Source organism: Dendrobates tinctorius, unplaced genomic scaffold, assembly GCF_039654945.1.
Source record: "Dendrobates tinctorius isolate UK_male_01 unplaced genomic scaffold, ASM3965494v1 ptg000083l, whole genome shotgun sequence".
Classification (NCBI taxonomy): domain Eukaryota; kingdom Metazoa; phylum Chordata; class Amphibia; order Anura; family Dendrobatidae; genus Dendrobates; species Dendrobates tinctorius.
The window spans coordinates 29288845-29314943 of NW_027361751.1; the positions used below are offsets into that span (position 1 = coordinate 29288845).

General features: G+C 44.7%; 1 protein-coding gene across 6 annotated transcripts in view; it reads right to left on the reverse strand.

Moving 5' to 3' along the window:
• The window catches only part of IPO11 (importin 11), a 555951-nt gene that overhangs the window by 371225 nt on the left and 158627 nt on the right, over positions 1-26099 (reverse strand). For all 6 annotated transcript variants that reach the window (XM_073584259.1, XM_073584261.1, XM_073584258.1 and 3 more), the window contains exons 13-16: positions 22186-22276; positions 21682-21729; positions 19322-19427; positions 16079-16205 (exon numbers count right to left, since the gene is read on the reverse strand). In XM_073584259.1, coding sequence (XP_073440360.1) covers positions 16079-16205; positions 19322-19427; positions 21682-21729; positions 22186-22276 — 372 coding nt within the window. The remainder of the gene's footprint in view (positions 1-16078; positions 16206-19321; positions 19428-21681; positions 21730-22185; positions 22277-26099) is intronic.

Here is a 26099-nt window from a genome sequence, read left to right on the forward strand (position 1 = left end):
ATTTCAAGGATCCCAACACTTTCAGCCACGACTGTAAATCTTACATTTCAGTGTTGTGCACCATTCTCATGTTCATTTGACGCACAAGACCACAGAAGCAAATCACTGGTCTCGTGCCGTACTCTGCTGAGGCCAGTGATCGGCTGCAGCAGGCAAGTACCGATGGCACATCACTGCTACATCTGAGTAAACAGGACAGTGGGGAGCGCCCGCTGCATTCTGGGAGTATACTGAGTCCACAATTATTTGGGTGCTCATGTGGAGCTACATCCCTATGACAAGCCTAAACAGAGTACAGAACTGGAAGAATGGCTTTAGGCACTTATCCACTGGCTTTTTTATGGCAAGATTAGCACAGCCTGCAGAATCACTACGGCATCATAGCAGCTATTGAAAAGGTTGTCTTGTCCATCTGGTTAAGATGTAGAGGGCAGATACAAACAGCATCTCTCACTATGGAGATCCTGGCCTGGCATGCATAATATACAGATAGCAAGTTTTTTAATTTACACTATTTAAATGTAATAATTAACCTCTCCTGTGGTGGCGCTGCAAAGAAACTGAAAATTTATTGCTAGGCTTCCCCACAGGTGCGGATTGCAGGGGTCCCAGCAGCTTTTTCTCAAAGGACTCTTCTATGAAGAAAGGATCATCCAAAGCAAACAACCCTTTGGAAGTTAATTGGGTCCGCTTGGATTTTCCAGCATGCGATAGTGTAATGTGATATATCTATAGGGTGCACATATGTGCGGACCTATCAGGGTATGTGCACATGGTCAGTAACTGGCAGCACTTTGGACGCAGCACATGTCCGCTGCCGGATATTGATCGCAGGTGATTCCGCATGTGTTCATTGAACCGTGCGGATTCACCATGTCCAATACATTGTACGGGTGAGATTTATCTTGTGGAGAGTCGCGTCTGACATGCTGCGGTCTGGAAAGATGTACCACATGTCCATTTTCCCCGGTGAAGCCACTGGCGTCTGTGTACTTATAGTGTAGATGGGATTTCTTGAAATCCCATCCACTATGCTGTAACATATGGATACCGTGGGTCGTACGCAGCGTCCAGCCCGCAGCGTTTACTGACCGTGGGAACGCACCCTCAGATGACTTCATAGAACAGCCAAACACATATACTGAGCTAACAGAAGTGAACAGAGAGAACCATACACATCACACACCACTTCTCCCGTCCCTCTCCATCTGCATGCTTTAGCTAGAGGCCACCTCACCAGCCAGAATAGAAATTGACAGAATATGGATTTTTCCTCTTTAGACTTATATGGTAAATCTACAGTTTATCCCATAAAATGTCTAATAAGCCCCCATGTACATTAAAATCACCAGAAAATGACAGGTTTTTTTTAAATCAAACTATAGTAAGTAAATAAATAGTAATAGTGTATGTAGATAACATTGGGAACTTAGTTGACGATATTTTGATCAAATGAGCATAAAAGCCATCCCACCACCACAAGGTGACCAAATCAGGATGGTCCCTAACTTTTTAAGTTCACCTATGTGTCAGCAGACCTCAAAATAGGGGCAGAGCAGGACCCAGATCTGACTATTCAGACATCTGCCCATGGAAAGCTATAAAGACAAAATGCTAAGCCCTACAAGAGGGAGCCACGTCCCTGTATGTACAAGGACAACAAACTAAAGCAAAACCCAAAAAAATGAGCTGTCACATATATTGATATAAGTGCAATGAGTAAGTGCACATTCACATTGTTGCCATTTAACAGACAAAAACCTACGCTCTTTGATCAAGCTATGTTCCTTACATGTACTATTACTATTTACTTGCTGAAGAAGAGTCTTTGATCATTTTGCTTTTATCCTAGGTTTTGTCTGTTTAGGGCCACAGTGCGAATGTGCACCAAAACATTGCACTTTAACATGCGTTCTGACTCATTTTTTTGGTTTTGCTTTGAAGAGGCAGTCCACTACTTTTTCTCTGATGAAATATCCTTGGGGTCCGACACCAGGCAACCCCAAAGATCAGCTGTCATCTGTGTTGGTTGCCGCTAGCCAGAAATACTCTCCGAGCTGCTCCAAATACTAATAGAGGCCGCGGCAGGGTATGGCACATCCGCCTCTTAATCAAATCAATAGGAAGCGAATGCGTAGTTCCCAACCTCTATCAGACGGAGCAGTATTTCCGTCCGCCTGACGCTGAACAGAGGGGGTGACGGACCCCAACCGATCAGATATTGGACCAATCTTGAGGATAGGTCATCAATCAAAAAGTAATGGACACTCTCTTTGTATGATGTGTATGATGGCCTACCTACGAACAGCCCACGGCCGTTCGTCCACTTACGGGCGACGACTAACGGGGGTCCCGCTGCCACCAAAACGCGACGGACAGCGGACCCTGTGTCACCACTATGTCACAGTCCCACCACTGACACGGGTGTATCAGCGGACGGAGGGGCGTGACACAATGCCGGCACACGGCTATCACAGGCGCAGTGGGGCTTATCTTAGCTATCCCAACACTGGCACCATGTGACCAAAAATATCCAGCAAGCTAATCTCGCTCTACAATTTGCCGCAGGGGGAGTTTAATTTGGATGCCCCACCACTGCTATCAATCTTCCAAGTACTGCGGGGATTTATGTATATCCCACTTTCTCAGTTCCACTTTGGAACTCACAGCTCTCCGGCGCCCCCCTTACCCTCAGGTCAGTCAGGGAACTGCACCTAGGATAATTGGTCGCCGGACGGGCTGCCTGTTGTGAACCGGCAATTAGGCTTCTGCAGTAAGGGAATTATCAATGCTGTGGCTGCAGACCCTTATTCAGCAATATAAGACCCTTCTGTACTGCCAGCAAGCCGTAATAGCCGTACACAACGCGCTGCCACCAGTCACGGTTACTTAATTCACAGTGTTAAATTAAGAGGGTCCGTGGCAAACCCTTTGAATTAGTAGCGATTATCTATCAAAGGCGTATAGTTCGATTCTTAGAGCATAGAGACAGATCTAAATAATTTCATTTATTTTCCGAAAGAGGACAGTGATTACAGATAAAAGTTGCTATAAAATTGAGACATAAAATATGTACAGTACAGGTATAAAATAAAAGTGGAGAAAACAAAGAGATTACACTCACAGTTCCATATTGTTCCTTAGGCAGACCATGCGGCTTTAAGGGAGGAGGAGCCACACGTCTCCATTCATCTGGAGTTCTTGTCAGCACGGACTCTGCAGCTGTTCTGAGCTGGTTTGCCCAGGAAATGCCTTATAGACTTTCCTATGTGACATCACGGAGAGGTGCATTCTGGGTTGATCCCACCTCTCTTATCCAAGTTATGTTTTGGCTACAAAACTTAGATTAGCTATAACTTTATGGGAGAAGCTGGTATGGACTCATCAGTGGTATCATGTTTCCCAGCGTAATGAGCCCATCAAGAAAACATCAAACATCTATGCGATATGACCGTCCATTTGGGCGCAAATCATATCTCATGTTCTGGGCAGGGTGGAACTTCGAAAGAGACACGGTATCGAAGCTGGGACCGCTCAGGTTACAAAAATATGATTTTCATATCTCTACTGGGTATGGTTTTCGTAATATGACTTTTATGTTTCCCATATACCGGCATACAGCCTGTGTTTTTCCGAACAAAGGGATCCCTTCCCCCTGCTCTTCGAGAGGAAGTTGGTTTAAGGTTTCAGAGCTAGCCCAGGCAGGGGGGCACTGGTCAGTGTGTGAGTGAGCCATGGGCGAAAAGAGGATGGGCGGCACGGTGGCTCAGTGGTTAGCGCTGCAGCCTTGCAGCGCTGGGGTCCTGGGTTCAAATCCCACCAAGGACAACATCTGCAAGGAGTTTGTATGTTCTCCCCGTGTTTGCGTGGGTTTCCTCCGGGTACTCCGGTTTCCTCCCACATTCCAAAGACATACTGATAGGGAATTTAGATTGTGAGCCCCATTGGGGACAGTGATGATAATGTGTGAAAACTGTAAAGCGCTGCGGAATTTGTTAGCGCTATATAAAAATAAAGATTATTATTATTATTATTACTCTCCCCTGACAGTGGATATCAGAAGAGAGAAGAATTGGAATTTTTAAATAAAAGAATAATAGTTTTTTTTCCTGGCTGGAGATATGCCGATGCTGGAGACCTCCGGCGGAGGCTTATTCCCCTCTGCCCATTGAAAACACAAACGCTTGTCACGCTGAGCATACATGTGCATAATGCAGTGAGGACAGATGGCAGAACACTCATTCGGTCAACAGATAACAGCAATCTACCTAGGCACCATCAGACGCCGATACCCTATCAATAAAGAAAAACTTGTAATAAACTGCTGTATATAGTTTTTAAGTAAATTGCTTCCGACAAATTAGCTCAAAGCAAGGGAAGACGTCTCTTAAAAGAAACATATGTTAAGACATTATCATCATGTTTCGGTATATGAGCACATAGATGCCAGCCAGGACATGAAGAGTGTTCCAGCTCGGAAGCAGATAACTATTTAATTCCGATTTCTGTGCGAAAATGGCAATTTATTTTCCAATTACCAAGTCAACAAAAACATTATTGCATCCTTGGGGACGGCATTTGTGACGCTTTCTACAGAAAGTGGCGATAAGCAGACTATATTGTTAGCAGCAATAAAGACAGAATACTTCAGAGAAGAACAAAGATGTATGACAACACAAACCGTGGGGGAGAATAAAGGGAAAACTAAAGACAAAGCGCCAGCCGGTGAGCAGTGCGGCAATTATGGCAGCGCACACATGTATTGTCGCCGTACATTTGCTAAACCATTGGTACTGTTCTGTCGTTGCCGGAACCTCATACAGCAGAGCAGTTTTATCGGATTCTGCCGTCTCGCTGGATGTTACTAAAAGTAAGAAACACATTAACTTGCGCTTGTTGATCACCTGTCCCAAACCCCAGTAAGGTTCCGTTCTTTCTCCAACATTTAGCGTTAGCACTTAATACTGACAAGCCTGAATATGTGAAGATGAAAGACAAGGAAAAAAAAAAATTAAGAAGGGAATTGGCGACTTTTTTCTTTTCCGAAGAAAGGTTTCCTAATCCATGTAGTGCACGAACTGGACTTTGAAGAAATGTTTTTGTGTAGTCGTATTGATCTCCGAGACGTGGAAGATTAGATTCTGTGCTGCTGCCGAGCATAAAGCCAGAATTTAAGCCTCACTCTATTCTGCTATACAATTTCTCTCCCGAGCACCCATTTCCTTAAATTATTCCTGCTCTTGCACGCTTTATTCCCTTTGCTTGCATGTTTTTATTGTATAACAGACACGTAGGAGAGACAAAAAACAAGTCTGGAGATCAGACAAGAAGTTTATATTGTAGGAGAGTCAATTCTCAATTCGGAGGGGTCTAAGAAGCCAAAGAGAAGGAAGTCTACTGTATGGCAGACAGACGGTTAAGGTGTCAAGAATACGGCACTTACTTGTCCCAAATGGTGGCTCACTAGATGGCAGAAGTTGGCTCCAAGCATCCAGAAGAGCCACAGTCTGAAAAACACTGCAATAAATATACACTAGGTTGATAAAAGTATTGGGACACCTACAGGAGCTTTAGGACATCAGGAAACAGGGATTATTGTGATAACTCACCGTAAAATCCTCTTCTCTGAGACGCTCATTGGGGACACATGCTACTGCCGCCAGGAGGCTGACACTAAGTGAATGAAAAAAAGGTTAGCTCCTCCTACGCAGTATACACCCCCGCCCTGATTGCCGGCGAAACCAGTTCGGTCTCGCCGAAACTGGCTAACAGGGTGGGTGTTGTGTCCCCCAATGAGCGTCTCGGAGAAAAGGATTTTATGGTGAGTCATCACAAAAATCCCTGTTTCTCCTTCACTTCATTGGGGGACACAGGACTGTGGGACGTCCTAAAGCAGTCCCTGAGTCGACTCACCGGTCCAAGCTATATGCACCACCTGTCTAAAGGTGCACCACCGCTGCTTGGAGAATCCTTCTACCAAGGCTCACGTACGCTGAAGTCTGAGTATGGATATTGTCGTGCTTCCAGAATGTGTGCAGACTGGAGCTGGTTGCCGCTTTGCAGACCTGCTTCACCAAAGCCTAGTGCTGAAGAGCCAAAGAGGCGACCACCGCCCGAGCAGAGTGTGCTCTGATCTCCGCTGGAACAGGTGCGCCTCTGATGCGGTAAGACTCCTGCATAGCCAAACGAATCCACCTGGTTTTGGTCGATCCTGAGGCCGCAAGTCCATTCCTGCGATCCTCGGGAAGCACGAACGGCGTGTCTGTCTAACGAAAGGATGCCGTCCGTGACACGTACCTCCTGAGAGCTCTCACCAGATCCAACGTATGAAGAGCCTTTTCCACCCGGTGTACCCGTGCTGGGCAGAAAAAAGGGCAAGACAACATCCTCAATAAAGTGAGATGAAGAAAACGACCTTTAGCAGAAAAAAGGAGGAGTCAGCCTGAGAACCACCTTATCCTTGTGGAAAATCAGATACAGGGCTCGACAGGATAGAGCCGCCAGTTCCGAGATCAGTCTAATTGAAGTTATAGCCACGAGGAACACCACCATCCAGGAAAGGTATGCCAAAAAGACACCCTGTAGTGGTTCAAACGTAGCTTCCTGCAGACCGGTTAGTACCAGGCTAAGGCCCCAGGCATCCAGAGGGACCCTATAGGGGGGTATCAAGGGGGCGACCCCCTGGCTGAGGGTCTTTACCTGCAGATTGGTTGCAATCCTACGCTAGAACAGGGCGGATAAGGCTAAAATATGTCTCCTGAGGGATCTTGGAGGTAAACCTGAGTCTAGGCCAGACTGGAGAAGAGCTAAAAATATTAGGATGGAGAATATCAGTGGAGGATAACCACGGTCCCTACACCATGAGAAGAAAAACTTCCCAGGCGTGGTGGTAAACATGTGCTGAGGCGGGCTCCCGGGTACTAACCATTGCAGCCACCACCTTCCGGGCGAACCCGGCCTGGGTCAGGATCCAAGATTCAACAGCTAAGCCACCAAACACAGGGCCTCTGGGTTCTGGTGGTAGATCGAGCCCTGGGAAAGTAGGTCTGGGTGCTCTGGCAGCCGCCAGGGGATGTCGACAAGTAGCTGCACTAAATCTGCGTACCCTGTCCGACGAGGCCAATCTGGGGCAATCAGTATTACCGGAACCCCCTATGCCTTGAACTTCCTGAGACCTTTTGAAGCAGTGGAAGCGGAGGAAACAGGTACGAGAGGTGAAAACTGGTTCTAAGGACTGGTTGTAAGGACCAACGCGTCCATGGCGATTGCCTGTGGGTCCCGGGACCGACAACCCTGGGCACTTTGGCATTTAGCCTGGAGGTCATCAGGTCCACTTCTGGGGTTCCCCAATGTTGGAAAATCTGTTGGAAAAAAACTGGGGATGGAGTGGCCATACCCTGGACGCGAGACCCTCCCAGCTAAGAAAGATCGCCACCCAGTTCTCCATGCCCAGAATGTGAACTGCCGAGATCACAGAGTGATTTCTCTCAGCCCAGCAAAGGATATGCTTTGCCTCGAGCATGGCCGTCCTGCTGCGGCTGCCCCCCCTGATGATTTATGTAAGCCCCTGCCATGGCATTGTCTGATTGAATTTGGACAGGGCATCCTGCCAGGAAATGATGAAAGTGCTGCAAAGCCAGCCAAATCGCCCGAATTTCTAAAAGGTTGATCGAGAGGCGTGATTCCCGAGGCGACCAACATCCTTGGGCTGTGTGGTGGCGAAATACTGCTCTCCATCCGAGGAGACTGGCGTCAGCCATGACCATCAACCAATAGTTCAGAGGAAAAGGCTTCCCCTGCAGAAAGGAGGCACTCATCGTCCACCATCTGGGAGCCTGTCTGATCGGAGCGGACAACCAGCACTGGTGGTCGAAGGAGAACGGGCTTTTTGTCCCAAGCTGCCAAGAGGGCATGCTGCAAGGGACGAAGATGGGGATGGGCAAATGGAACAGCCTCTATTGCTGCCACTATTTTCCCTAAGACCTTCATGCCAAACCGGATGGTACGGGAGACCGGCTGGCAAAGTGCCCAGGCTACCTGCCGGAGTGCTAGGGCCTTGTCCCGAGGGAGCATTCCCAACCCTCGGGAACTGTCGAAGATCATCCCTAGAAAGGAAATTTTGTGAGTTGGAATAGGGGAAAACTTCAGAACTTCAAATTCACCAGCCCCCTAGGCAGAGAAGTATACCCAGTGTGATGTTGCCGCTCTCTTCGCAAGAAGATGGGCCCTTAACCAGGAGGTGGTCTAGATAAGGCCAGATGATTATGCCCCGGGCACGCAGGATGGACATGACAGCCGCCATGACCCTTGTGAATACCCTGGGGGCGATGGCTAGCCAGAAGGGTAAGGCTGTGATGCAGGTTGCTGATGGCAACTGTAAGAACCTTTGAAGCGAGGAAAAAAAAAATGGGAATGTGCCGGTAGGCGCCTTGGACATCGATAGAGGCCAAATATTCTCCCCTTTTTCCTTGGCAGATATGACCGAGCGGAGAGACTCCATCCAGAAATGTCTGATCCTGACAAAAACCTGTTCAGAAGCTTCAGGTCCAGAATGAGCCTCACGGTTCCGTTCCTTCTTCTTTTTTTTTTTTTTTGAGGACCACAAACAGGTTGGAGTAGAAACCCTGAAATCTCTCTTTTTCCGGTACAGGGATGATCACTCCACTGCACCTGAGAGGCTCAACGGCTTTGAATAAGGCGCTTGCCCGGGTTTCAGATTTGGGAGGACGAGACAGGAAAAATCGTTTGAGGGTGGCTGATACATACTATCTTGTACCCTGAAGACACCAGCTCTCCTACCCACGCGTCGTGTACGACGGTGAGCCAGACGTGATGAAACCAGAGCAGGCGCCCGCCTACTCTGCAGATGTAGACCGGAAGTTCCTCCAGCTATTCGGCCGTGAACCTGTGGGACCTTGATCCCCCTGATTTTGGCTGGTTGGAACGCATCCTCCCCAATGGGTTGGTTCTATATGAGATCTGATGATCTCTGCCCTGACTGGGCCGACCTGAACAGGCGGTCGAAACCGTGTTTGAAACTGGTGACCGAATTGCTACTTAGCTCCCTGTTATGGGAGAAAGTTGCTTTCCCCCCTGTGGTGTCGGAGATAAGCTGATCTAGCTTCTCACTGAACACTCTGCTGCTCTGATAAGGCAAAGAAGTTAGGGATTTGATGGAAGTTGGGTAGGCTCGCCATGTTCTCAACCATAGGGCTCCCCTGATGCAAATCGCATTTGCGGCAGCCAGGGCTGCGCGGTTAGCTGCATTCATGGAAGCGTTAATGAAATAGCCTCCTGCCAGGACTATCTGATTCGCTATCTCAGCTACCTCCGACGGTAGGTACAGGCTCTGCAAAGCTGCATTTGATGACTCTGACCAGGAAATCATGGCCTTGGCTACCCAAGTTGCCGTGCAAGAGGGAGAGAGGGCTGATCCTGAGGCCTCAAACACCAAGTGAGCCCGGCTCTCTATTGAGACGGTCAGTGGGATCCTTATTAGAAGAACCGTTACGTAGGGATAATCGGGTTCTTGATACCAACCGCGATACGGGTGGATCTACTGATGGGGGCTCGGAAAAGGCCTTCCCCAAACTGTTCCTACAAATGTGGCAGCAACAATTGTCCAAATGTATTGTTTGCTGAAGCATTAAGATTTCCCTTTACTGGCCCAGACACTATCACGACCTGACCTGTTACACCGGTGGTCGGTGGTGACCTTCCTAATGGACCATACTGGTATCGGTGAGCCTTTAGTGCAACCCATTCCATCATAAATGTAAGTAAAGGCAGACGGCACAGCGAGGGGTGGGGTGTTTAACACCGGAAGGCACTGAGACAGAATGAAAACCTTAATTCTATGATTTGTGGTGTGTACCAATACTTTTGTCCACGTAGTGTATGATTTGCATAGGATGATGTGTAATACTAATTAAAGGCTTTTTTCAGTCATGGAATATCGATAGAACTTGCTGAACCAACTGGACAGACCCCATTGATCCATATAATGACAGAGCAGCAGTGCTTAAAGAGAATCTGTCACCAGGTTTTGGCTACCCCATCTGAGAGCAGCATAATGTAGGGGGCAAAGACCCTGATTCCAGCAATGTATCGCTTAATGAGCTGCTTGTTGTAGCAGTGATAAAATCAGTCTTATCTGCTGCTTATGTATCAGTTCTCTGAATGTTCGATATAACCCCGCCCACACCACTGAAAGCTGCCAATCAGTTGTGGGGGTGGGGTTATCAAAATGACAGCAAGCAGCCCAGTAAGTGACACATTGATGGAATTTCGGTCTCTGCCCCTACATCATCCTGCTCTCAGATTAGGTGGCAAAAACCTGGTGACGGATTCCCTTTAAAAACTGTATAACCATTTAAGAGCAGCATAAAATAGGGACAGAGACCCTGATTCTGGCTCTGTATAACTTACGGAGATGTTTCACACCAGCGGCAGGGACTAGTCTAGGGAATAGACACCCCACTGGACTATTCCTGGCTAATTAGCATATCATGAGAGGTGGAAAAAAGGCAAGAAAAAGTGCTTTTTCAGCTTTGCACAGCAGTTTTATCACACAGCAAACTTTGTGAAAAAGCATGAATAAGGCTCTGTATGATACTGGTGGCACTTTGGGGACATTTGGGAACCTGGCAAGTTCCCTTTAATATGTAATTTTTACAAAAAAAAAAGCACCGTAAATAGTAAATTTAAAAAAGTGGCAAAGTAGCATTTGTTTCATCCCAATTATATAGATTAACACTTTTGCAAATAAAGGAAGGCCTTTATATACTCCAAATGGTGATATGGATTGTAACATAACTACTCATATCAAAACACCATCTCCTTATGAATATGCACTCTCAAAAACAGCAATTAACATTTAGCAACTATTACTTCAATTACTGTCATTATAAATAGTTAAGTTATTACCGCTTAAAGGGCTGCAAAAAAAATTCTCCAGCAAAACCTTAAGGAAACGCTTGACAGTTATTTAATGAGGAGCGGCTCGCTGCCGTGAAATGTATTCATTATGCTGCCTGTCATGGACAATGCTGACAAAACCATACAACATTTAGCCAATTAAAGAAATTACTAATGTGATTTTTGTGACTCCATCTCTGCATCTTGGTGAGCGAAGGAGAAGGGAGTAACGCCTGATACGTATTAATAACGAGACATTCGGCATTTGTTGGGGTTCATGTAAGTCGCTCACACTTTGGATGGGACTTCAAGATCATTTATGGGATAAACAAACTGCTAATTAGGAAAATTGAACTTTATAATGCTAAATCTATTTAAAAACTTAGACTTTTTAGAACTAGTTAAGCGAAGGTCACATAGAAAAGAGGAACGCAATGAGAGCTCAAATCAAGGACAGGAATTTTAGGTTGCTTTTTTATACGTACTGTGACAAAGTCTCTGGCTAAGTGCTGGAGGGGAGATGTTTCACTGAGGCTATTAGCTTCAGTGATCTGAAACCTAGATGTTTGCTCCAGCACACTATTTGTTGAGAGGGGTTAATCAGCCATTTTAAGGGCAGGATTTCTGAGAACAAGCATAAAGCGGGTGGGAGGTTGTACTCCATATCTCCACCTCAGGATGTAGTCTGGGATTTAAGTTGTCGGCCTTCTGAGGCATTCCATGTTCAGTAGGCCTGGAGAGTGGAACTCCAGTGCTATGTGTCCTGACAAGATAGCTGAACCCTTGCATGTTATGTTGTTTTCTCCTGAGCGGATGGATCCCCGCAACAACACAGACTGTGCTCTATGTTATGTTTTACCTTAGGCCAGAAAGGCCTTGTTTATTTTTGCTTACTTTGCACTGGCCTATTCAGCACCCTTAAAGGGAACCTGTCACCTCGTTTTGCCGCTATAAGATACAGCCACTGCCTTTCAGGGCTTATCTACAGCTTCGTGTCGTGCTCCTGCGCAGGCGTACTTCTCTGCCCTGTTGAAGACAGAGCAGAGTACTGCAGCATGCAGGTGCCGGGAAAGGTCAGAGAGGCCCAGCGCCTGCGCACTGCAGTACTTTACTATGCCCTCTATTAATTAAGATTAATGTATCAGCAGCATGCACATGCAGCACACACCACTCACATATCAGACACATGCAGTACAAACACCGCTCACATATCAGACACATGCAGCACACACCACTCACATATCAGACACATGCAGTACACACCACTCACATATCAGACACATGCAGCACACACCACTCACATATCAGACACATGCAGTACGCACCACTCACATATCAGACACATGCAGTACAAACACCGCTCACATATCAGACACATGCAGTACAAACACCGCTCACATATCAGACCCATGCAGTACAAACACCGCTCACATATCAGACACATGCAGCACACACCACTCACATATCAGACACATGCAGTACAAACACCGCTCACATATCAGACACATGCAGCACACACCACTCACATATCAGACACATGCAGCACACACCACTCACATATCAGACACATGCAGTACAAACACCGCTCACATATCAGACACATGCAGTACAAACACCGCTCACATATCAGACACATGCAGCACACACCACTCACATATCAGACATATGCAGTACAAACACTGCTCACATATCAGACACATGCAGCACACACCACTCACATATCAGACACATGCAGTACAAACACCACTCACATCTCAGACACATGCAGTACAAACACCGCTCACATATCAGACCCATGCAGTACACACCGCTCACATACCAGACACATGCAGCACACACCACTCACATATCAGACACATGCAGTACAAACACCACTCACATATCAGACACATGCAGTACAAACACCGCTCACATATCAGACCCATGCAGTACACACCACTCACATATCAGACACATGCAGTACGCACCACTCACATATCAGACACATGCAATACACACCACTCACATATCAGACATATGCAGCACAAACACTGCTCACATATCAGACACATGCAGCACAAACACTGCTCACATATCAGACACATGCAGCACAAACACTGCTCACATATCAGACACATGCAGCACACACCACTCACATATCAGAAACATGCAGTACAAACACTGCTCACATATCAGACACATGTAGCACAAACATTGCTCACATATCAGACACATGCAGCACACACCACTCACATATCAGACGAACATGCAGCACACACCACTCACAAATCAGACACATGCAGTACAAACACCGCTCACATATCAGACACATGCAGTACAAACACTGCTCATATATCAGACACATGCAGTACACACCACTCACATATCAGACACATGCAGTACACTCACATATCAGACACATGCAGTACACACCACTCACATATCAGACACATGCAGTACAAACACCGCTCACATATCAGACACATGCAGTACACACCACTCACATATCAGACACATGCAGTACAAACACTGCTCACATATCAGACACATGCAGCACACACCACTCACATATCAGACACATACAGTACAAACACCGCTCACATATCAGACACATGCAGCACAAACACCGCTTACATATCAGACACATGCATTACACACCACTCACATATCAGACACATGCAGTACACACCACTCACATATCAGACACATGCAGTACAAACACTGCTCACATATCAAACACATGCAGCAAACACTGCTCACATATCAGACACATGCAGCACAAACACTGCTCACATATCAGACACATGCAGCACACACCACTCACATATCAGACACATGCAGTACACACCACTCACATATCAGACACATGCAGTACACACGACTCACATATCAGACACATGCAGTACACACCACTCACATATCAAACCCATGCAGTACACACCACTCACATATCAGACACATGCAGCACACACCACTCACATATCAGACACATGCAGCACACACCACTCACATATCAGACACATGCAGTAAAAACACTGCTCACATATCAGACACATGCAGCACACACCACTCACATATCAGACACATGCAGTACAAACACTGCTCACATATCAGACACATGCAGTACACACCACTAACATATCAGACACATGTAGCACACACCACTCACATATCAGACACATGCAGTACACACCACTCACATATCAGACACATGCAGTAAAAACACTGCTCACATATCAGACACATGCAGCACACACCACTCACATATCAGACACATGCAGCACACACCACTAACATATCAGACACATGCAGCACACACCACTCACATATCAGACACATGCAGCACACACCACTCACATATCAGACACATGCAGTACACACCACTCACATATCAGACACATGCAGTACACACCACTAACATATCAGACACATGTAGCACACACCACTCACATATCAGACACATGCAGTACACACCACTCACATATCAGACACATGCAGTAAAAACACTGCTCACATATCAGACACATGCAGCACACACCACTCACATATCAGACACATGCAGCACACACCACTCACATATCAGACACATGCAGCACACACCACTCACATATCAGACACATGCAGTACACACCACTCACATATCAGACACATGCAGCACACACCACTCACATATCAGACACATGCAGCACACACCACTCACATATCAGACACATGCAGTACACACCACTCACATATCAGACACATGCAGTACACACCACTAACATATCAGACACATGCAGCACACACCACTCACATATCAGACACATGCAGTACAAACACTGCTCATATATCAGACACATGCAGTACACACCACTAACATATCAGACACATGTAGCACACACCACTCACATATCAGACACATGCAGTACACATCACTCACATATCAGACACATGCAGTAAAAACACTGCTCACATATCAGACACATGCAGCACACACCACTCACATATCAGACACATGCAGCACACACCACTCACATATCAGACACATGCAGTACACACCACTCACATATCAGACACATGCAGTACACACCACTCACATATCAGACACATGCAGTACACACCACTCACATATCAGACACATGTGGCACACACCACTCACATATCAGACACACAAGGCTCACATACCAAACACATAAGAGGTCTGTGACCGCTTTGAGCAGGCAGAGATCGGCACTGGGCAGAACAGGCAGGTAGGCAGCAACTACCTGCTTGTTAGTTCTTAGCCCCATATCAAAAAATAATAAAAGCCCCGGGTAACCCCTTTAATAATGTATGCAGTGAGTATTGCAAAATCTGGTGACAGATCCACATGAAGGCGGATCTCTTAGTTTAAAGGGAACCCATCCCTAGAGTATAGACCCCTAATGATGACATTCTATCACCTGGCAGACTTTGCACAAGCGATAGTCACCAATTTTGACTACTGAGTCACAGCTGCAGGAGTGGACACAGACAGACGAGGATCCAGTAGTAATAATTATAGAATACCGAAAATTAGACAGGTCGATCAATCGAACGATTGATGAGTACAAATATTTTAATACCAGATAAAGGACCAAGAAAGAAAAAAATCAGATCATCACAATTCCTTGAGATTGTAAAGATATGGGTGGACATAGATTTGAGATTTGGAAGAGCCCTAAGGCAAAGCATGTAAAGCCTTCATTGCCAGCGCTGTCAGGGCATGTGTTTTATGCACACACTGGCGGCTAATGAAGCACAGATCTGGTTTCTTCCCAGCTTCTGGTTCCTCCCATTTTCCCGCCAATTACTTCGCTGATGAAGCCTTTGACATCTGATATCTATTTTCAGCGGATGGTAAAGGCTCGGCGGCCTCACGCTGTAATGAGCCGGATCACATTAAAAACTCATCTCACATTAATTTTAGAAATGATTTATACTTAATGACAGAATCCTTGAGACTACAAAGCTGGAAAAGGAAAGGATCGGTCACCGCTACACGGTGGCTAAAGATGTCACTTTTTCATCTTTTGGGGGGTCAAATGCAAACATTTCAGACCCTACAACTTTTGATTATCAACTTTCTTTTCAACTACATTATCAATTTTTAATTAGCAATTTATCAACTCATGTCCCATAAAGGAATGAAGCCGGGATAACGTGGAACAGGTCGCCTACTTACAACCAAGTCCTGGTCTTGGAGCAAATTGAGAATTGCTTGATACAGCGACGGTCTCAAATCGGCCTTGAATTTTACAGCAACCCATTGCCCGATCAACCAGATCACTCTGCGTCGCAACAACTTATACCTTTAAGAAAAATCAAATGTAACAGTCAGTATGCCGCAAAGAAAGAGTCCGTCTATAGTGTGTGCTCTATTGGCCGGTGCGGAGACTGAGAGTTCAATATTTTATTTTTATTAAAAAGACCAATTTTGTGCACAGATTTTTTCCTATTGTTTGTTTGATTCCTTAACGCACCTTTCAATAAAATTTGTATTAAAAATGTTCTACCATTTTGCTGCTGCATAGTGTCGGTAAGTACTTTATCTTGCTCATACTCTGCAAATAAATAAAGATGCCAATCCATCCGAGCTCCTACTCCTTGCTCTGACAACTTGGCTTGCTCACCCCTCCATTCTCTCAGTGTCAGCAACAGCAGACGAAGAGAGGCTTGTACGCAGGGGAAAGTACAGTGGGGCAAAAAAGTATTTAGTCAGTCAGCAATAGTGCAAGTTCCACCGCTTAAAAAGATGAGAGGCGTCTGTAATTTACATCATAGGTAGACCTCAACTATGGGAGACAAACTGAGAAAAAAAAATCCAGAAAATCACATTGTCTGGTTTTTTTTCATTTTATTTGCATATTATGGTGGAAAATAAGTATTTGGTCAGAAACAAAATTTCATCTCAATACTATGTGATATATCCTTTGTTGGCAATGACAGAGGTCAAACGTTTTCTGTAAGTCTTCACAAGGTTGCCACACACTGTTGGTATGTTGGCCCATTCCTCCATGCAGATCTCCTCTAGAGCAGTGATGTTTTTGGCTTTTCGCTTGGCAACACGGACTTTCAACTTCCTCCAAAGGTTTTCTATAGGGTTGAGATCTGGAGACTGGCTAGGCCACTCCAGGACCTTGAAATGCTTCTTACGAAGCTACTCCTTCGTTGCCCTGGCGGTGTGCTTTGGATCATTGTCATGTTGAAAGACCCAGCCACGTTTCATATTCAATGCCCTTGCTGATGGAAGGAGGTTTGCACTCAAAATCTCACGATACATGGCCCCATTCATTCTTTCATGTACCCGGATCAGTCGTCCTGGCCCCTTTGCAGAGAAACAGCCCCAAAGCATGATGTTTCCACCACCATGCTTTACAGTAGGTATGGTGTTTGATGGATGCAACTCAGTATTCTTTTTCCTCCAAACACGACAAGTTGTGTTTCTACCAAACAGTTCCAGTTTGGTTTCATCAGACCATAGGACATTCTCCCAAAACTCCTCTGGATCATCCAAATGCTCTCTAGCAAACTTCAGATGGGCCCGAACATGTACAGGCTTAAGCAGTGGGACACGTCTGGCACTGCAGGATCTGAGTCCATGGTGGCGTAGTGTGTTACTCATGGTAGGCCTTGTTACATTGGTCCCAACTCTCTGCAGTTCATTCAGTAGGTCCCCCCGCGTGGTTCTGGGATTTTTGCTCACCGTTCTTGTGATCATTCTGACCCCACGGGGTGGGATTTTGCGTGGAGCATCAGATCGAGGGAGATTATCAGTGGTCTTGTATGTCTTCCATTTTCTAATTATTGCTCCCACAGTTGATTTCTTCACTCCAAGCTGGTTGGCTATTGCAGATTCAGTCTTCCCAGCCTGGTGCAGGGCTACAATTTTGTTTCTGGTGTCCTTTGACAGCTCTTTGGTCTTCACCATAGTGGAGTTTGGAGTCAGACTGTTTGAGGGTGTGCACAGGTGTCTTTTTATACTGATAACAAGTTTAAACAGGTGCCATTACTACAGGTAATGAGTGGAGGAAAGAGGAGACTCTTAAAGAAGAAGTTACAGGTCTGTGAGAGCCAGAAATCTTGATTGCTTGTTTCTGACCAAATACTTATTTTCCACCATAATATGCAAATAAAATGAAAAAAAAACAGACAATGTGATTTTCTGGATTTTTTTTTCTCAGTTTGTCTCCCATAGTTGAGGTCTACCTATGATGTAAATTACAGACGCCTCTCATCTTTTTAAGTGGTGGAACTTGCACTATTGCTGACTGACTAAATACTTTTTTGCCCCACTGTATCTACAGTCTCATGGAGGGTGAGCCTATAGACATGGAGGAAAGCACCTGGGAGAGGAAATACATGCAGTATTGCAGCTGGGCTGATCCATGAAAGCAAGTGAAGGCAGCAAAAGCCAGCAGTCTGCATACCCACAGAATTCACATCCAGCCTGTATTACTGGGACAGACACTCTCACAAGACAAAAATCTGAAAGTTGGATAGTGCTACAACCTGCATATCAAGGGACCTGAAAATGAATGAAGGAATGAAGATTGGAGACTGAAACGTACTGCAATTTTATTATCTGAAGGTATCTAGTGACATATATAAAAATCATTATTTTCATGTCAGTGGAGCCTATACCCTTTAAGTGTCAGAAAACAAAGACATATCACTAGGATACATCATCGTTTAATGATTCCACCTCAGGGACCCTTTACGCTTTTGTGAAAAAGTAAGCCATAGCAGATTTTTGTTACCTCACCTGAGAGCAGAACAACATAGGGGTAGAGACCCTGATTCCATGAATGTGTCACTTACTGAGCTGGGCTCTCTGCCACTACATTATGGGGCTTTCAGATTAGGGGCAAAAACCTGGATTCCCTTTAAAGAGGTTGTCCACTAATTTTTCATTGAAGACCTATCCTATGAATAGGTAATCAATGTCTGAACGGTGGGGGTCCGACCCCCGGCGATCAACTGTTCTTGGTGTTGACGCCAGCGGCAAAAGCAGCTCATTTACAGAGCCTCTCCGTCTTCTGGTAGTGGCCTCCGCAGGGTACTGCGCATTCAATCAGTAGGAGGCCAATGTGCTGTACGCAGACGCGGCCTCTATCAGAAGACGGAGCAGCTCCGCATTTCAGGCCGCCGCCAACACTGAGAGCAGCTGATTGTCTGGATGTCAGACCCTAACTGATCAGACGGTGATGACCATTAATGATAAAGCAGTGAACAAAATATAGAAGGCGCACAAAACTCTGTGACCGAAGTATGTTATACAGTATATACATCATGAGAGTCGCGTAACATTTCCTCTTACTGCCACAGCGGTGCCATAAAGCGAGTTACTCGTGATATAAATCATACAGCCGACACACAAAATAATAAAAAAGTGATTTCACATTGTAGATGGATGAAATGTTCTTACCGATCGTGGGTAATTTGCAGTTCTCCTAGCAACTGACTTTTAAACCATTCATCGAAGTCCACGCTATCAAATAATTCGTAGGCGGCCAGTCCTACAGCATTGTAAACTGGGGGAAGACGAATGAAAGGGAATTTGTTGGTACTTACAGAACAGAAAAAAAAAGAACGATACTCTGTAAGAGCCTAAAATATTCTGAAAGTTACATCACTTAGGGTCTGACTAATGGGACCACCACTGATCCTGAGAGTGGGAGATGAAAGGACACTTACAAGTCGAGTGCTGCACTTGGCCATCTCCAGACCATAATTCTACATGGCCGCCCTAGAGCGGCATTTCGGAGCCCCATCCACCGAGTATACAGAGCTAACACCTATCTTGTGGACAATTCACAACTTTCCAAGGAGGGAGTAACCCTTACCACACTGCGAGCTATTAGATATACTACGGCAATTTTTTTCATTAACACATTCCAAGAATAATAACTTTTTTTTTATTTTGCCTGTTTTTACTAATCAAATTGTAGTTTTTATTATTATTTTGGGGAACATACAATTCTATTCTTTCTTTTCTATGGATTGTTGTATATTCAGAGAGACTATATCTATTTTTGTGGTTTGCTACTGCCACAAAAATAAAGTAAAGTAAATGGACCAAAACTTTTACCATTTTTAGGGCATGTGGGATTAGTTTTCAAATTATTATTCTTGTTTTTTTACAACATAGCCTAGAAGGCACCTGCCTATTGGAGAAAACAATTAGTAACCAGCAATCACATTATAGGGCATTGATGGTTTTATAGAGGGAGCTCAGTGCGGGTGAAACACCCAGAACCCCTGCCGACTGTGGGTTGGAACTGCTCAGTTACAGAGCTGCACAGCACGGCTCCGCTGACTGAATAGTGGCCGCAGCCTGCACAGCCAGACCCTATTGATTTGAATAGGGAGCCACACTCTATCGATGTGAATAGGGAGCCACACCCCATTGATTTGAAGAGTGACACGCCCTATTGATTTGCATAGGGTGTCACACCCTATTGATTTGAATACAGAGCCACACCCTATTGATTTGAATAGGGAGCCACACCCCATTGATTTGAAGAGTGACACGCCCTATTTATTTCCATAGGGTGTCACACCCTATTGATTTGAATACAGAGCCACACCCTATTGATTTGAATAGGTAGCCATGCCCCACTGATTTGAATAGGGTACCACGCCCTATTGATTTGAATACAGAGCCACACCCTATCAATTTGAATAGGTAGCCACACCCCATCGATTTGAATAGGTAGCCACACCCTATCGATTTGAATAGGGAGCCACACCCTATTGATTTGAATAGGGAGCCACACCCTATCGATTTGAATAGGGATCAGATATGCAATACCTTGCCGCGACCACTATACAGTTGACGGAGCTATGCAGCTCCATAACTGAGCAGTTCCGGAAGCCACTGACACCAGGGACAGCTGATCGGCGTAGGGTGTCGCACTCCCACAAATCAGACATTGATGACTTATCATAAGGATAGGCTCTCAATGTTAAAGTCGTGGACAACCCCTTTCAGGGATTAATGTCAAGGCATAATCCATCTCTGCTTCAACGGAAGATCCAACTTCATGGACATAAATCTCCATCTTTATTGAAAAGGTTCGAACAGCATTTTCACATCCAAGGTTTAGTCCATCAAAGAAAATACCTGAGCATTTCTGGTTCACACGGCACCTTTACTCATGGCTCCTCCCGTCCCAGGTACTGATGTTACTCTGAGCTCTGGCTCAAATTAGGCTACCACGGTGAGCTGGCTATTGCTTTCTATGACAATCCATCACTGCCTACTTCTGATTGCACAGCTTTCACAACCCCCACATGTAAGTGTACATCCTAGACTCTAGGAGACTGGCGGCGGCGCTAGTGATGATGGGGATGGCGCGCAGGCTGAGGAGAGAGCACGCGTGCAGAGGAGAGTGGCGGCGGTGGTAATACTGAATAGATGGCGTGCATGCCCACCAGGAGGGTTCACCACCACTGTCCTAGAGGCTGTACTTGTTGCACCCACTCCATACATCTTATTAGGCAACTCTAAGGTATTATTAGAGGAGCTTGTCTGTTCAGGATTTTCCTCTCGTGGAGAGGAGATATTCAGAGTGTTTCTCTCTCGAGGATCTGTCCCGCCCTAAATTACACAGACAGAGCAGTGATTGGAGTGGGCAATGTGTTATGCTTAGTTTGCCCTGTGGTGGCGCTGTAAGGTAACTGAACACATACTGTCAGATTTAGCCACATATTACAGCAAGAGATGAACTTTGATTGACAACATTTCTAAAAAAAGTGACAAGGGTACGAATTCACGATACCTACCAGTTTCTTTAATACATATCGCATTTTGGTCTTCCAAAGGTGTGGGACCTGAAAACAAAATGTGAATCATAAGCAAAAATAAATTGCAGAATATTGAGACGAGCAGCAGCTTATTTGCCATGAAAATAAAAATTTGAGTATTTTGAAAACTTATATGTCTGATCCATCTTTACATGACATCTGTCAACTACTCACTTTTATTTATGGGCAGCTTAAGTTCTACCCATTTCCTACACTTTTGCTCCCTACGACACAAACAAATTGTTATTTTCTTTTTTTCTTATTTCTTTTTTTTTTTTTTTTAATATTTTCCCCTCACTTAATAAGACAGTGACAATTTATTGTTGTAACAAAAGACAATATGGTTTCATGAAACGAAAAAAGAAAAGCTTCTGATATTTAGTGATACTTTATTACTGTCATCTCAATTTCTGAGATTAGGAGAAGGCGACTGACGGTTCACCCTAATCACTTCTATCATGTCAATAAAAAACAACTACTAACCTTGAAGGGCGTGAACCATTTCTAAGAGCACGGGTGTGAGAGTCTGACTGTATTCATGGAAAATATCAATGAAAAGCACTTCTGAACAAAGCTGGGGAAGAAGCAGAAAATAGTTACTGAAAGTTCTCAAAAGATTTAATACAGAAAAAAGAATAAAAAAAACCTCTAGACTCTAAATCTCAACATCTTTTAACTTGTTTTGCTTCCTTCTCTCCCATACATCATGCTGAAAGTGCTGTTTTAATTGCATAGTTACTGTTCATGTTCCTTTAGACGCTACTTTCAACTGCCGCTCAAGTAGAATCCATATTCAAACACTATTTACTAAAACTTCCCTCTCTGACCAGGGTGGGGTGGAGCGGAGGCTTAAAAATGTTTGTAAATAGAGTATGGATCCCTGCTAGAGCAGCAGTTGAAAGCAGCTTCTAAAGGAATATGAACTAGCTAGTTAAAACAGCACTTTAGACATGTTATTTGGGAGAGAAGGAAACAAAAGAGGGTAGTGTAGAATATTACATAAGTTCATACATTCAAACTTTGAAAAGGATGTCTAATAACTAAATATAAAAAAATAAAAGAAATGTAGTTACTCTTTTAAGAGAATCTGTCACAGTATTAAAAGCGTCCAGTTTAGCTGATATTTTATTCCTTCTGCTCCCCTGAGTTTACAGTTTGTTTTTTCTAATTACATCACATAGTTCCAGAGAGATAGGTCTTTTTAATGTCATCACTCTAGAACCATATGGCAAATTTAAAAAAAAAAAATTAGAAAAAAAAATACTCAGGGGTGCAGGGGGAATAAAATATTACCAAAAATTGCCCACCTATGACCTGACGAAATGTCCTCTTTAATCAGACAGACTGTTGACTCCAGTGAGAACTGTGTAATGCATAGTTTCACCACTGGCAGCACTGCACAGACACAGAATAATCGCTGCTGGTTTTCCTACACTTTACACGTGTCATTGCCCAAAAGTAACCCCTTAAACATGGAAACAAAGCTAATGCCAAGTGACTTTTTTTTTCATTTGCAGGAAAATAGTGCAACACCCACATCCAGCTCAATGATTATTTGAGAAATATGGATAAACTCATGATATCTCTAAATAACACGTCAGATAAATATTCAGCAGTTGGAACTTTGGGAAATGAGGGCCTGATGAAGCATTCAGCCATCCCACCGGTTTAGACTTTCTATATTTCATTATAGGGGGCGCATTTGGACATCCGTACAAAATCGGTCCCAGATTGTACCGAAATGCCTGTAGCTGCGGGTCTGCCAACCCGAGCGTGACAGCTTCCCGGAAGTATATGGAGCCGCAACGCTCAGATTGAGAGACCCGCGCCCAATCCGTGCATTGCGGTACAATCTCACAGCGATATGTATGGACGCCTGAATGCGCCATAAATCTCCTTATCTGGTCGCCCCTCTCCAGCCCGATATATCAGTTAACGCTCATCTCAGATGTGTATGCGCCATGAATGAATCTTGGAATTCATACTGAACAATCTTCCCTTCCTTATGTAAATTTATGGAAAGTAGACAGCGGTATGTACTTCTTTACAGCTCCTTACTTTATGACAGCATCTGTCATGTCTGGCATGTTATTCCTTTGCTTTGTAAGATTTTATTTTTTTATATGGGTACGTCTGTATCTCCTTGACGTACACAATGAAAGCTTTCATAGGCAAGACGGTTTCCATGTGAGAAAAGCACACAGTCGTGTAGCTATCAATTTACAGAACATTTACATAAGGTGGCTACGCACAAAGCCTATAAAGAGATACACATAAAAAATAATTACAGGGGTTTTCTAAGTTCAGAAAAGATGACAAAATAATAATAGATTCACTACTTCCACACTCATTATCAATGTCGGATTACATGACATCTTCCCCCCACACCACTTGGACAATTTTTTTCCCAAACTCGGAAAACTCCTTTACTACCCCCTAAACAATTATTCCGATAGCAAAACCAAACATGATGTGTAACCAGTTTAATGTTTTGGGGTTTTTTTCCCCTGTAAATAAACAGTACAAATGAAAATAAGAAAATTTGTCATATGTTTAATTAGTGAAATCCACTTTTCTCAATTCATGGCTAAACACAGACTTTGCCATTACTGACCTAGGAGATGACAGTTGGTGCTTGTAAAGTTCTATGGAGAACTGTAACTGTCCTGTCAAGAGAACTTACAGTAGAATGTCTGTCGGCCTCTAGCTTCTCCCACTTCCATAGAATTCTAAGAGCATCAACTGTCATCTCCTATCTCATCAATTGGAAAGTCTGTCTTCTCGAAATACAGCTTTTACCTACGAGATGAGAATGAAAATTCAATCCAGAAGGAGAAAGAAGCACATTTCTCTCATACAATATTCTACAAACTTGCTTACTTTTATGTAAAATATTAAATAAAAAATGTAAAATGACGGTTCATCTAAATGACTGCGCATTCTACAGTGTAAACGCACAATAAGACAGTTGGGATATGCCTGAAAACACAAGAGTATCTGGATATGTAGTTTTTGTAAGAAATGCAGCGTTATTATTGACTATTGAATATCATTTTAGAAAGATCTCTCCAGGTCACATAGTGGTGGGAGCAGTTTATCAGGGTAACGCCTGAAGACAAGATCCCTCTAAAGCAAAGAGATGAAGGCTTAAAGGGAACCTGTCAGCAGTTTTGGCCGCTATAAGATGCGGTTGCTGCCTTTCAGGGCTTATACACAGCATTCTGTAACGCTGTAGATAAGCCCCAGGTCCAACTTGCAAAATAAGAAAAATAAGTTTTATTATACTCACGCTGGCGGTCCAGTCCGAAGGGTGTCGCAGGTCCGGATCCGGCGCCTCCCATCTTCTTGCAATGCCACCCTCCTGCTTGCTTCATCGCTCTCTGGCATCGCAGGTGTACTTCTCTGCCCTGTTGAGTGCAGACTAAAGTACTGCAGTGCGCAGACACTGGGCCTCTGACCTTTCTCGACACCTGCGCACTGCAGTACTTTGCTCTGCCCTCAACAGGGCAGATCAGTACACCTGCGCAGGAGCGCGACGCCGGGGAGCAATGAAGCAAGCAGGAGGAAACATTGCAAGAAGATAGGAGGTGCCAGACCTGGACCTGCGACACTCATTGGACCGGACCGCCCCGTCCCCAGATGAGTATAATAAAACGTATTTTTCTTCTCTTACAGGTTGGATCAGGGGCTTATCTACAGCATTATAGAATGCTGTAGATAAGCCCTGAAAGGCGGCGGCTGCATCTTATATCGGCCGAAACTGCTGACAGGTTCCCTTTAACAAACAACAAGAACCTGCCAGTTCACATGGAATACAGGTGTGATGTGACAGGGCCTACTGCTGTCAGCTAATGATGGGTAAAACACAGTACTGCAGGGTTGGACTGGCCCACAGGAGAACAGGAGAGTCCTCCAGGGAAGAAGGTGACTCAATCTTTGCATTGTGTGTCTGTGTGTACCACACTAAGCATAGAGAACAGGAAGAGCAGAATACAACTGTCAGAGGGCTTGAGAACCAAAATTGTTTAAAAATATCAGCAATTTCAAGATTACAAGTCCATCTCCATAAATCTGGATGATCCTTTGTCCAATAAAGAAGTTTACAACCCATGGCACGGCAGCTATTCTCCCTGGACATGGATGGTAGAGTAAAATTGTTGAAAGGTTGCAAGGCAGGATAGTCCGAATGGTGGATAAACAGCTCCAATCACGTTGCAAAGAAATTCAAGCTGTCCTGCTGACTCGGTGCATCAGTGTCAGCGCAAGCTATCCATCGACATTTGAATGAAATGAAAGCTATGGCTGGAGACCCAGGAGGACCTCACTGCTGACAGAGCCATAAAAAGCTAGACAGCAGTTAGCCAAAATGTGAGTAAATAATCCAAAATCCTTCTGGG